The sequence below is a fragment of the Bipolaris oryzae genome (genome assembly GCF_000523455.1).
Source record: "Bipolaris oryzae ATCC 44560 unplaced genomic scaffold scaffold_80, whole genome shotgun sequence".
Classification (NCBI taxonomy): domain Eukaryota; kingdom Fungi; phylum Ascomycota; class Dothideomycetes; order Pleosporales; family Pleosporaceae; genus Bipolaris; species Bipolaris oryzae.
The window spans coordinates 67,940-81,957 of NW_006911356.1; the positions used below are offsets into that span (position 1 = coordinate 67,940).

Below are 14,018 nucleotides of genomic sequence, written 5' to 3' on the forward strand. Positions count from 1 at the left end.
CCATTTCGTATCTTCCAGCTATCGTGGCTGAAGGATCTTCAATCCGGTGAACACGGTCTCTTCAAGGCAACAGGAGAGACTGCGGGGTAGGAAGGGTGTTGGTGGGGGAGGATCTTCCCGTGTCTCAGAAACGTGTTGTGCGCCACCGGCTGTAATCTTGGATATCAATGATTCTATGATATTCACGTACTTGCTGCTTCAAATATATCATATCAGGACTGCTATGTAAGTTGTAGAATTAACTTTAGGCATTTATGGGTTTGTGCAATGAGTGAGTGAACATATGTAAACGCATCATGGTTCAAGAGCGTCGTTACGAACTGACGATGTCTTGGATCGGCAAACTAGAGTTTTGGTTTTGGTTGTCGAAAAGGCCAAGATAGAAGAACATGGTCTGGCCTCTTTTATTGCATACTCCTTGGACTGCAGCAGAGACTGCGATCATTGCATGGATTCCACTGCCTGCGTCCGGTGGGCAGGTGTTTACCACGTACATGGCTCGCATCATATACAACGTGTCTATTTTCAGTAAGCCTTAGGTAACCCCACTTTTCACGTTCCCGTTATCGAGCAAGTTGTTGTTGATTTTGCAACCGAATCACGGATATGAGGCTGAGTGTCAGAAACGTCACACGAGTGGCTTGCATATTGCATGCATTGTGCATCCGGTCAATCTCGTATGTTCGATGTCATCCGCAGGCATCCGATAATTGGGATCAGGCAATTTTTATTTCAAGGGCAAAGGGCAAAATGATGTGCATGAAGGGGCGTCGTTGTCCAGTCGGCAAACAGATACAGCGCCAGGCTGCATGAGTGGAGTTTTACATACTGCGAACTCATGGCAACGAGCCGCTCTGCAGGAGATATGCTAACAGATAATAAGTCTTCTCGAGAACCCAGCATTTGTTGCTTCTTCTCTTGTTCTTGAATACTTTGATATACATGAGGGTAGGAATGCTCATACGATGTGATATAACCTATTAACATATATTGGAGCTGAGCCACCGATAGCCATATGTGTTTCAGTAAGCGAAAAGAAAGTCTGTGTATAACGTGATACAAGAAGGACAGTCGGAGGACCTTTGGTCCCGCACTGGTCTTGGTATTTGGCTGTCGATAAGACCCATGAACGCGACAGGCGGGCAGCGCAGAGGGCAACCGGATAGAAATCGGCGCTAAACAGCTGTTCCCGTGTGAGTCGAACTATTCAAGGGTTGAGCTAAATATCTGTCATTCCGGTGGCTTGTGATGGCTAGTTGCCTTCTTTCACAGCGTAATGATGGTGTAGTGAACCATGCATGGACCAGTTCCTGGTCATTGCGCGGGATTAGTGTCTCCACTCGCCTTGTGCTTCTTCAAACGTTCACCTCGACTACATCGTTTCCAATTTTACACAAATGTCTGCAACTAGGCCACAACAAAAAACGGCATCAAAAAACTACATGATACAAGTGAGCCGTCCCAATGAAGTCGTTTACACATAGTCGACCATGTCATGATGAACTTGTCATCAGGCTGCATCCAGGGTCATCACTTGAGTCCTCCAGATGCGTGGCGCGATGCGTGTACATATGCAGGTTGGAAGGACCTTGACATTCCGGTAAATCCTCAGGCTCAAAAACATGTAACTGGCTAGCTGTACCTTGTGTCGCATAAGAAGGCAAAAGGCGATTTGCCTGTCTACCCCTCAGCCTTGTGGCTTCGACCGGTCAGCGCCCCAATGCCGACGGTTAAGCGGGGTTCGTGAGAACCATTCATGTTGACCAATTGACGCATGTTTCATCTGCAATTCTAAGAGGCGGATTGGATGTGATGGTCCCAGTCCGAAAAGAACCCCTATCTCCGCCTGCATCAGTATGGTAACACCACTGTTGTAGCAAAAGTGAGGCTCTGAAATAACTAGCAATATCAAGTTGATTTTGATTTCTATATCTTCCATCGATTTCCTCCTAATATCTATCTAGTTCATCATCTTACCTTTCCTTAGACGACAAGCCTTCTGTCAACACAAACATTGAAGCTTTGTTCAATCATTTTCTATTAATTGGCACTGCTTTCTCTTTCGGCCATCTCACCCCTTTTAATCATGGCCCATCAAATACCTCTACCACAGCAGACTCAATACCCGGGTCCCATACCTCAAAATCATCAAAACGCTGGGCAACAGCGACATGCCTCGAACGGACAACACCAGAGCTTTGGGCAAAACTCTCCAAGAGAGTCTGAGGATTTCCCCTCAGACCCCATACAAGCTCCTCTTCTCGTATCATTCATTCTAGAGAGGCCCAGGAACGATATCAGCTGGGAGGATGTTGTCCCCGAGCAACAGCACGTCAGAGCTCATGACCTCAAAAAGGAGGTGCTGAAGTTTCGACGTAACTACAACAACGTCAAAAAGGCTTTGGACGAAATCTCCTCTCCAAACTGTCGCAGAATCATCAATGAACTGGTCGAAGAACAGAACGTCGCGCTGACCAAACACAACCCGACCATGGAGTACAGGATCGTGAGTCTGATAAAGAAGTTCCGAGAACGCGCCTCTTTGACGCGCCGCGAGAGATACCTGGCACGTGTGGACATAATCTTGGAAGCAGAAGACTCTGGCCTCCAAGCTACAAAGACGGGAGTCGGAATGGCTGGCGATAAACTTCAAGATCTCAGGAGGGCCAAGCAGGGCGACGGTCCTCCACAGTTCCAAGGTCGAGTCGGCAATCAAAGCCAAAATATGTCAGCACCACCACAAATGCCTCAGCAACGACCTCAACCTCACGGCCCGCATAACGTGCCACCTCATCCACACCCTGAACTATCCCGTAGTCAGCCTCCTCCTCTTCATGTTGTTAATCCAGTCAATAATCATATGCCGATACCCGCTCCCCATGTACCGCCTCCACTTCCACCTCCACCACATCTAAATGGAGGCATGAACGGGCAAACTCCAGTAGCTGGTCCACCTGCGCCGCCACCACCGCCGCCACCGCCACCACCACCTAATGGAGGGGTCCATCCAGTCATGTCAGGACCTCGCGGGCACCAACCACCAATTCAACCACCCTTACCGCAGGGTCTATCAGGAATGCCTGGTACTTACCCCGAAGCCATGCCAGTGCCAGTGCCGAGGCACATACCAGGTCGTAAGCCAGGCCCAGTCAACCAGACAATGGACCCCGAGTTGCCTGGGAGCCAGCAAACCAAGCATAAGAGCCATATGGATGCATCCAGTTTATACTCAGATAGTGAAGTCAGTTGGGAAGATGAGTCGGAGAACTCTAGCTTCGTTGACATTGATAACGACATGCATGGGGAAATGCGCCCAAGAGAACCCGAACGTGGACGACATGCTAAGTTGTCAAGGAACAATCCGAAACATCGTATGCATAGTAGAAGCAAACGGCAAAGTCGAAGTCGCAGCCAGAGTCACTTACGCAGAGGCATCCACCAGCAAAATACACGGCAACTAATGCGGAGACATCGAACCAATAGTGATATCGATGAAGGATACACTGGTAGACGTACCCCAGACATACCAAGTTCGAGTTCTCCTCAACCCTTGCGTGCGAAGCTCTCTAGTCAAGTACCAGCGAACATCCACATCCACATGAACACGAATAATAGTGGAGATGAGAGAACACGTAGCGGCAACGCCTCGCCTACCAGCCTCTACAGTCAAAAGAGGGTTCCAGGGAAGATGTATAATTCACACGACGATATGTCCGATGCATCGTGGGATCGCGCAAGCGGCACCGGCTCCTGGCACACCTCGTCTGTCCACACGGCCGAAGACAATATCTGGGATGTACCTTCTCGCTCCCAGACTGTGAGACGTGAGCACAGCCAACGTAAGCCGACTTTTGCAGCGCGCCCAAACGACGCCTTTGATACGCAGTGTCGAAGCCCCAACCCCAACACTGCCGATCTGCGCTCCGCACAACGGCCCAGATACCCCAGAGAACCAAGCAATGAGCATATGCCCACTCGCTCATCCATGCGCTCGCCCATGCGTGAGCAAGAACGGGAGCGCGACCACGAGTACCCATCTTACTCTGATGACCAACAACTCTACCATCCCCGTCCTGATCTCCCGCACCGTCGCACCACCCCAGCGCCACCTCGTACCCAACACAACAACTCCTTTACTTCACCATACCCTCCTACACCTCCTAAACTCGCCCGCGCCTCTACTCTTATACCAGATGTATATGATCACGCGTACACGCCAGCCCAGCCGCGTAGGAGACAGATAGAAGCTGTACCACGCGATGAGCAGATTAATCTTCGTGACTTGCGCGATGCGCTCGAATGGGCGCGCGAGAGGAATAAGGAGAAGGAGACTATGCAGTCCGCAAGGTATGGTGATAATGTCTCGGGGAGGAGAAGAAGAAGAAGAAGGGATTCCGGTATGGATTATGATGATGAGTGGGATTTTGAGAGAAGGGGTGGTGTGTACTAAAGTTTCCAGCCTTTTTTTTTCATTCTTCGTTTCTTTCCTTCTTCCTTCTCCTTTTCTTCTTCTTCTTCTTCTCCATTGGTGCGAGTCTAGGAGTTGAACTTTCGGAGTATGGTATTTCGGTTTCTCTGTTTTATTTATTTTTTTCCTTTACAATACTATTACTTTTTTTTTGGAAAGACCTAAAAAAAAATCACAAGCTATTGGATAGTCGTATAGTTTTGCTTCCAACGCAATAGCAATGCAATTCTTTTTCATAAAATCTGGTTCGCGGTAGATGATAAAGTACAATGAATATTACAACTACCGTTTAAACAAGAAGGATCTGCTCCGATACCTTCCTGTTCCCTTTGTCGCTCTACTCACATCCACCTTCACACTTATACCTACACATCACCGTTACTACATACCAGCCAAACAGTTCTTACCCGTCAACACCCATTCATTTGCATAACGCACATACAGCCGGCCTTGCAACTGTAAAAGCTAGACAAAAGGAGAAAGGTGGAACAAGAAAGGGCCTCACATCACATCACATCACATGACAGCCTCCAAAGAAAGTTAAGCCCATAAATCTTCAACTCATTATCCAATTAAGCATCAAGAAACGGGGGTAGGGACCACAGCTCCACCCTCATTCCTTCTCTTTGATCTTTATCTTTAACTACTTTCCTTTATCTCTCTAGCTATACTCATTAAAGGAAGAAAAAACGTAAATGATTACGAAGATTTTTATGATAACAAACAAAAAATCAAGATATTTGCCCTGTTGGGCAAAAAATCCCAAAATTAATGTTTATGTGTGTAATGTGAAGAAAAAAAGAGGCCGTTAGATGTTGCGAATGAAGAAGAAGGGAAGAAAAAACAACCATTGGTCACAAGCGAGGGTATTTGAATCTTAAGTATCTATCATACACGCACACGTCAAGGTGTAAAAGGACCAAGTACGCGGGGGGGAAAGAAGAGGGTAAAAGGGAGGAGGAGGAGGATGGATATCGAGGTTACAATGCCCAAGATGGTGTCCAGCAAACGATACGTTAGAGGGTTCGCGGAAAATAGGACGGAGGAATAAAGCCGTGGGTGATTGATGCTGACCATTGAGATAATTGCAATCGTCAAGGTTATTTGTGAGGGTTTAGTCTGAGGCGTAGAAGCGTAGGTGGGTCGATACTTGTGTTGCGTGTGATGCTGACGAGGCAGCAGGGCGCAGGGCCTCCCACTATACACGCATACGTTTTGCCCCCCCCCACAAAGATTGCGCAATTCAGCCGTAACCTCGTACCAAGTTATTGCTTAGCGCGCAGTCTATCGTAGTGTTGATTGAACGTCATGCACTGTCCTCTCGAGCACGTCCTCCAGCCTCCACCTTGGTGGCTTGGGAATCTTCTCCTTGCCGTCTGTTGAGCTCTTCTCAGCAAGCTCCTCAGGGTAGGCACCGCCGGCAACACCTGAGCTGAACTTCAACTGCAAAAGGTCGCCGACTTGATCGCAAGCCGTAAGCATGCGGTCAAGGTCATCCTTGGTATGCGCAGCGCTAACGCAAAAGCGGGCTCGTGATGACACAAGAGGTGTGGCGGGGTAGCCGACTACTACGACGGAAATCTTGCGCTTGAGCATCTCGTGGGAGAATGCAGGCATCTTGGCGGGGTTGTAAAGCATGACGGGGATGATGGGTGAGTCGTCGTGGCCGTAGACAATGAAGCCGAGGCGCTTGAGGCCCAAGCGCAGATAACGGGAGTTGAAGCACAAGCGCTGCAGACGCTCTTCACCTTGTCCTGGTACAATTGAGCCGTCAATGATACGGAGAGCAGAGGCAATCTGGACGAGGACTGGCGGCGAGGGTGATTCGGCAAAAAGCATGGCTGCGTTGCTGATTCGGAGTTTGTCAACAATAGACTTCTCAGCGGCAATGTAACCACCGTTGGCGCCAAAAGACTTTGTGAGCGTGCCCATGAGGATATCAACTTCGGAGGGATCAATGTCGAAATAATCGCATACACCACGTCCACGAGGGCCAACACCACCAACAGAGTGAGCCTCGTCAACAAAGAGATTGAACTTGTACTTGTGCTTCAAGCTGATGATGCCGGGAAGATTGCACATGGTACCCTCCATGGAGTAGAGACCTTCAACGGCAACCAGAATCTTCTTCCACGGGCGGTGTGTGCGGGGCTGACCTTGTGAGATGGCTTCACGAAGCTTGCGCTCAAGATCGCGCATGTCATTGTGCTTAAACATGGTGACCATGGCTCCTGAGAGACGCGCTCCGAAACGGATGGAAGAGTGGTTGAGCTCGTCCGAGATCATGAGGCAGCCCTTTCCGACAATGGTGGGGAATGTAGTAGCGTTCGTAACGAAACCCATGGAAAAGACCATTGAAGCGGGCTTGCCGACAAACTTGGCAATAAGATCCTCAACCTCGACGGTAAGCTCAGAAGTACCACTGTCGGACCGAGGGCTAGCCATTGAGATTCCGTACTTCCTGATGGCAGCCTCGGCTGCATCTGCACAGGGACCTTCTGATTGAGCGAAACCCAGGTAGTTGTATGAGCTCATGTTCAATGTCTCGGTCGTGGTTCCGAGCATCTTGAAGGTGTTGTTTCCGTCGTCAGACTTGCGGTCGAGCACAGTGATGAATCGTCCTGGGACACCGGTAGTTGGTCGTGAAAAGCAGTCGTTGATGCGCATCTTCAACCGTCTGGTGTAGAAGTTGTCGAAGTCGCTGTTGAGGGGCGCATATCCGTCCTTCTCCTGCAGGTGGCTGTAGTGTTGCTTCCTGAAGCGTTTGCCGAAGAAGTCACGGACGTGTCCAAATACTATTAGGATTAAGTAGCTGATGTATGTAGTGAGAAGGAAATAATATGGTGGTTCATCTTCGATGGGGTCGCCGAACTCGCCCTCAAATTTGCTGTGGTAGCGGTGCTTCTGTGAGCCGAGGGGACCAAATTGAGCGTGGGCTCGCGCAATGCGACGCTGCTCTTCCGGCGAAGGCGGCTGGAAGAGGGTTTTGGCTTCCGTGGGCATCTTCTCGCCAGTAGCAGTGGTGAGGTTGATGGTGGGGAGGGAAATCTGCGAGGGCGAGGGCGAGTTGAGGAGAGCCTGCTGCTGGGCGATGAAAGCTTCGCGGAGGACAGCAGCTTCAGAGCGCGACTTGGGAGAGTTGCCGCCGAAGAGGGATGTGAACTTGCTGCCCTTTGCAAAGGAGGATCGGCGTGCAGGCTCACGCTTCTCGTTGTGAGGATCGAGGGGAGGAGTAGGGGTAGTCGACGCAAACGGATTAATGCTTCGCGCAGGCATGGCAGCAATGGCTCGAATAACACGCTGTTGGGCTGGTTGAAGCTACAAAAAGACTGGATGCGTTGTCCAGGTGCTCGGGTCTGGTCCCAGGCTGCGGAGTCGCAACGAGGATGTTGGCGGTGAAGGGTGGGCGAGACTAGGCGAGCTACAATTAGTAGGCGACTCCTGAGCAAAAAAATGGCGTTTGCGTGCGGGGAATGAGTGAGCAGGAGCAATCAGGTGCAACTACCAGCAAAAAAAAAGAAACAAGATGAGAAGGGTGAGGGTTGTGTTTCATGGGGGAGAGAGGGACTGATGCGGTCATACATTGGCGGGTGGGAAGGGCGGCAGTGCCGGATAGCGTCGACCAAAGTGGCTTGCTTGAGGCTTGAGGAGAGATGTGCACCTACGTTATGCGAACCGCACAGCAGGCGGAATGGTATACGTCAGACGGGCGTTACCGTGAGTGCTTGTTTTGCAACGCTCTTTGAGGGGTGGTAAGCGGCGAGCGTGGTAGTGGAGGAGCAGGAGGAGGAGCAGTGTGTTGGTTGGTGCAGGCACAGGCACAGGCAGCTTTCCCTGCAGAATGCGCGCACAAGCAAACAGGCAAGACACTCGAGGGCCCCGGATTCAGCGGCGAGGGTGTAATGAACGACAAAATGTAGGGTGTAGGAGAAGAAAGTCACCATGCACGCGGGCAGAGACAACAACAGCTGCAAGCTCACTTATCAGTGCCGTTAGCAAGGGGCACGGGAGCTTGTGGTTGGTCCGACGAAATGAGCAGAGCCCCTAGGCGGGCCCTCCAGTCAGCCTCAGGTCAGGGGAATCGGATGGTGATCGCTGCCGCCTCGCCACAGCACCTTGTCCGTAGGTCCGTCCCAGGTCCGCTCCTCGTGCGAGCCCAAAGGGGACGACCACGACGGCAAAGAAGTAATAAAAAAATATCCCTCTCTGGTAATGTACAACAGCCTGGTCCAGCCCTGCACCCAACGGCCAGGGCGCCGTCGATGTGCCGCGCCCTTGCGATGTCCACTCTTTCCCTTGCACGTCATCGTCATTCACACCATCATTGTCCCTGCGGCCTAATTCGTGTTTCTTCGCAACATGGATATGCTCGACACCACGACTGAATCATCTCCGTCGACAGAGCCCTTGATTGATTATCTGAGTGTCATGAGCCAGGCATGCTTGGCACAATAAGCCAGGATATAGGTCACACCACTTTCCATTGGGCAAAGACGGCGATCCTATAGGCTTCCCTTGCCATCTGCAGGTACATTCGCCAGGTTCGGTACCGACAATTGTTGCTCCAATATTTTGGTTCATGTCCCGCCCGCAGTTCGCACATTCGGGCTCGTCTTGCGCTACACAAAAGCCATTTTGCGCCTGGCCGTGTGGTTTGTGACTCGAGTCCAACTGATTGGCCGTCAGATGTTCGTAATCTGACAACGTTTGCTCGGGTGACGTTCAACGGGTTGACCCGTTGCGCCTTCATTTTGCGCTGTCAAATGGGAGTCTGTACTAGGTCATAGTGCGACCATCCTTTCGCGAGATTACGATGAACTCAAATCTCAATAGCCCTGGGCACCGAGACAATTGTCCATCTTAATTTCACTCCTCTATAACTCTGCATCCCTCCTCCCCCGCAATGCCTCCCTCTCCCACAAACAGTTTCCCTCCCTTTCTTTCTCTCCCATCATCTGCATACACTCACTCCCCCACTCACGCCCACACATATCGACGACACACACACATGTTGACTTGAAATGATGATATGATATTTATCACTGATTCTGCTGCAGCTAAGAAAAAGCACTACAGCGTCCGAGACCCCATCTAGAGCAACCGCCAAAGCCCGCGCAGCGGCTTTTTTCCTTCCTTCACATGAACCACCTACGACAACACTGCTTCTCAAGAAGTTAAAAAAAAGAATAGCTTGTTCCTCCACCTGGCAGGAAACGCCAACCCTCTTGGAGATAAACAACAAAAGAAAAAAGAGAAATAAAGAAGAAGGCTAGCTCGCAACACCAAAGAGAACGATGCTTAAAGAAGACGGAAAGAGAAAAGAGAACAACAAAGACGACCCTGCTTGATGTTGCTGACGTCTATTCAAACACCAGCATATTCACCAAACCGCCCCTCTGTGTACAGGTCCCTAGCCATCCAAGAAGACCTTTGCAACGCCGTATCAATAACCAATCCCTGTGTGGTGGTCGTCCAATTTGCATTACAATAAGATGACTAGTGAAGAGTGCAACGCATGCCTCTGGCAAGCAACAGCAACAACACCATATGCGGAAGATGCGACACATTAACTACAGGCGCGACAACAAGGTAAGCTCAGGCACACCAATGGGACATAGGGACTGTTTCAAGTCCAGGACTCCCACATGGCACAGGAAGCTTTGCTCATCGAAAACAACGACGACCGGGTATATGAGCAAGCAAAAATTAAATTGACAAACGCGCCTTGACTACAGGGCTGCTTCCCTTACATCTGATGATGCTCGGGTGACAGGCTTGATGGGTCAATGGTGCCGAAAGACACCAAATTTTGCATGTCCAGGTCCTCGTGGTTTTCGTCAAGCAGCGGTGACCGGAAGGGCATGTTGAGGCTTTGTTTGGCGTACATGTCCGTCATTTGCAGCGCCTCGTCTGACATGCCATTGTCGTGCGACATGGGGTACACATCGCCGTGGTTCTCACGGCCGTAGGAACCAAGTGGGGGTGATTGGTTGGCAATGATCGGGTCAGGATGGCTCATGGCTGGCATTGGCGAGTGACCCGATGCAGAGTGAGGAGGTGGTCCCATTGGGGTGTGTACATATGGAGGGATGTTGTACGATCCGTAGTTAGATGCAGGGGCACTGTCGTTTGGCGGGCCTGACGAGTAGAAGGCAGGCGTGCCATATTCTGACGGTGAGTTGGCTGTTGTGGCCGACATGGGGTATTGTCTGAAGTCCATGCCGTAACCAGCAGATGTGTCGATGCTCAGGTGAGGACCGATAGGGCCAGCACTCTGTGGTTGTGGTGCAAATATCTCAGGGCTAGGCATGTAAGGCGATGGCTCTTGCTGGATCATGAATGACGGCATAGGGTTGCGAAGCATGGAAAAGTCCATGGCAACAGGCACTGAGCGACTGCGTTGGCGCTTGTGACCACGCGGCTGGAAAGGCGGAGGCGCAAGATGCGACTCTTGAAACACACCCATGTGCGGGTGCACAAGGTGGTTTGGTTGGGAAGCAGGGCGGTGGTTGATTGGCGACACTGGTGCCGAGACGGCAAAATTATTGGCGTCATACATGTTGTGTCGATTCTGAAACGATTCCAGTGAGATGAGTTTCGCCAACTGTCCACTCAAAACCTTTGGGTGGCCGCCGAGGTGATGCACCATAATGTTTGATGCCTGCTGGTCCTCGGTAAAGTCGCCGCATTGGAAGAAGCCACCGGAACCAGATGAGTCCATGAAGAAGTTGGGAGGACGGTTGAGCTCGACAATCAAGCCTCCTGGGCGTTGTGACGCGCCTTCAGCGTTGGCGGTCATGTCGCCGTTCTCGAGTTGAATGTTCTTGATGTACGAGAATGGGTATTCAATCTTGTAGCCGGCCGAGTCGTTGTTGATGTAGTAGGTGATGCAGCACTTCTCTGGTGAGTAGAAAACAACCAGGTCCATGGCACTTTGGCCGACTCTCCTCCAGCTTCCAATGCTCAACGAACGGCAAGCAAAGTGGTGGATGACAACCTTGGAGTTGTTGGCGTCGGTGTTGAGGAGCATGCCGCCACCATATGGCATGCCGCCAGTTCGGCCAAGAAAGTTGGTTCCAATTGACTTGCCAGACTCCATGGCTTGAAGAGCGAGATATCGTCGCATGGACTCTGGAATGTCGTTGCAATCGTCACCATTCTCAATGCTCTTCTTTGCAATGTTCTTGATCTTGGCACGTCTATATTAAAGTTAGTGTTGCGCCCCTCGCAAGAAGCGTTTTACGCCTACCTGTTCTGGAACCAGATCTGTACTGAGCGCTCAGTCATGTTGATTTCTGTGGCTATCCTTTCGCGAGTAGCGGCTGTGGGAGTGGGGTTCTTGTTGAATTCGACTTCAAGAGTGACGAGTTGGTCTTGGGTAGCCCGCTGGCGCTTTTGGTTTCTTTGCTGCTGGGTGAGGGTGCTCTTGCGGGGTGGTCGGCGGGGGGCAGACCCCTGAGTCGGGGTTGAAGACTGTGCTGGGGGCGAGGGTGTGGGGGACACCATGGCGTCGTCGTGTGACTGCATGTCTGCGGAAGGGCAGGGGCAAGGCTTGAGTTGTGGGTGTGGGTGTTGGGATGAAGTGGAGGAAGATCTAGAGGGAGCAATCGAGCTGACACCTCCTGTCTATCAATGTTCGTAAAGTGTCGTGATGAAGTGATGGTCCAAACAGCGTTGGGGGGCGAAGATAGTTGAGACGAGAAGGTTGCGAGTCCAAGGAGCACAGGAGCAGGCTGCTGTGGGTAGTTGAGACTCTCGACACGGTCCAGGCGCGTGTGTGTATGTATGTACGTGTGATGAATGGAGCTGCTGGCCGGGGAGCAGATGGCAGACAATCGTCCAAAAGCGATTCTGTGTCGACAGGGAGATGAATTGGGCGCGAGAGCGAAAGAGCGGACAGGCAAAGGCCAAAGGAGGAGTGTGTAGAAAGGAACGTGGGCAAAGGCCGAAAGGAGTGGCGGCACTTCGCAGAAGTCGACGAGAAAAGGGAACGTAGTAGCAACCACACCGACAACGAGGTGACGATGGGGAATCCGGATGTAGGAGCTGGGCCTTTGGTGTAAATGAGCGACCGTGGGTGGTGGGAAAGGGGAGATTAAGGGAAGGGGCATGAGGCCGGGGGGAAGGTGCGCGCCGGCTAGCGTGGTCTGGGCAGGGCGCTACAAGGTCTAGGATGCCGCCCACAGACTGTTTTAGCCCAACGGCACCACGACTTGACGCCAGGCGCGACACCAGTGGTGACGCACCAGAATGCTTCTGTCTGTGTGGCCCTGGCACGCAGACGCAAACCATGTCCGCCCAAGCCCTGAACCCAAAGCACCAACCTGCCCGCCAGCCCGCCGCCCGCAACTGGGCGTGCAGCTATCCGCAACGGCCGACACAAGTGCGCATACATACTTGCCAGCCTCTCGATGCACGCTGCACGCTGCACCTCCGCTGCCCACTCACTAGCAGCCGAGGCCTCGCCGCCGCCGCCGCCAACCAAGCCAGGCACACAGGCACAGGCACAGGCACAGGCACAGGCACAGGCACACAGGCACAGCGATCGGAGCCACTCACAGCCACTCAGCGCAGCGACCGGGGGCCACGACACCCGACCTTCCACGGCTCAGGAGACGGCGGGCCTGCGATAGGGCAGTCCTTGCCACGACCCTCGCCGAGCCACTCGAGCCATCGCCAGAGTTGTCTCAACGGGCAGAGGGCCGCATCAAGCTGGCACGACGCTGCTCGGGGGCGCGCGTCATGTACATGTCGTCCCCAAACAGCCCACGCCTACCGTCCAAGTACTTACTTACTTACAGCCAGACAGGCTCCACCTGCCACATCGCCGCGCTAGACGACTGCGGTCACGGTCGCTGGCGCTGGCGCTGGCTGTCCTCGACTGCCCCTCGGTCGACTGCTCGGTCTGGCATCGCTCACCGCGCGGCGGCCGCGGGACGCACGACAGAGCGCACGGGGGCCTAAATTAGTTTTGGCCTCCGCCGTCGTTGCAAGCATCCAAGGCCCTCTCCCAGAGCCTGCCCAGACTGCCCTGCTGGCCTCGTGGCATGCGCCCACCACCTCGCTCTTCTCAAATCGTCGGTCACAAACTCCCCTTCTGGCTTCGTCGACACCGACTCGGGAGCCCTCGTCGCAGATCACTCGCCTGCGTCCCCAAAGGACGAGAGGATCCCGACGACGGCGGGCGGCAGTGTCGTCTGAGCGCCTGCATCCTGACACACCCGGCCCAAGCCCTATGGAACCGACGTGATTCAGATCTGACAAAGTCATATATTTTGGCTGATATCCGACGCGCCGACGTAGTAGGCTCATCCATCATCTCGTCGCCCTACAGCTGTCAATCTATGGTACCTACTGCTTCCCTGCGCCCTGGATCCATAGCCTTGCGCCCGGCGTGGCGGTGTGCGTATGGCATTGCATCAAACGAGTGAAGCAAGCGAAGACAACCACCAACCTGGAAACTGACTCTTGACCTGCAAGAGATTCCGTTCCGTCTGCGCTTGGGACACGATCGACATAAGCGCTCACGTTCCGAAGCCTCAACTCCACC

The 14,018-nt window shown here is 52.5% G+C and overlaps 4 protein-coding genes across 4 annotated transcripts; 2 read left to right on the forward strand and 2 right to left on the reverse strand.

Annotated features, from left to right (window-relative positions):
• Positions 1-2,086: 2,086 nt before the first annotated feature.
• COCMIDRAFT_97345 (uncharacterized protein) lies at positions 2,087-4,450 on the forward strand (the record flags this gene model as incomplete). Its single annotated transcript, XM_007690568.1, has 2 exons — positions 2,087-2,626; positions 2,693-4,450. 2 exons carry the CDS (start codon positions 2,087-2,089, stop codon positions 4,448-4,450), a joined length of 2,298 nt encoding a protein of 765 aa, XP_007688758.1.
• A 1,302-nt stretch (positions 4,451-5,752) lies between these two features.
• On the reverse strand, positions 5,753-7,744 carry COCMIDRAFT_5986 (uncharacterized protein; the record flags this gene model as incomplete). The annotated part of the gene is made up of 1 exon (XM_007690524.1): positions 5,753-7,744. The coding sequence occupies one exon, from the start codon at positions 7,742-7,744 to the stop codon at positions 5,753-5,755; it is 1,992 nt and encodes a 663-aa protein (XP_007688714.1).
• Positions 7,745-10,214: 2,470 nt separating this feature from the next.
• Positions 10,215-11,995, reverse strand: COCMIDRAFT_97398 (uncharacterized protein; the record flags this gene model as incomplete). The annotated part of the gene is made up of 2 exons (XM_007690569.1): positions 10,215-11,667; positions 11,718-11,995. The coding sequence occupies 2 exons, from the start codon at positions 11,993-11,995 to the stop codon at positions 10,215-10,217; spliced, it is 1,731 nt and encodes a 576-aa protein (XP_007688759.1).
• A 763-nt stretch (positions 11,996-12,758) lies between these two features.
• COCMIDRAFT_37469 (uncharacterized protein) lies at positions 12,759-13,899 on the forward strand (the record flags this gene model as incomplete). Its single annotated transcript, XM_007690543.1, has 3 exons — positions 12,759-12,823; positions 12,997-13,212; positions 13,494-13,899. 3 exons carry the CDS (start codon positions 12,759-12,761, stop codon positions 13,897-13,899), a joined length of 687 nt encoding a protein of 228 aa, XP_007688733.1.
• Between the last annotated feature and the right edge of the window lie 119 nt (positions 13,900-14,018).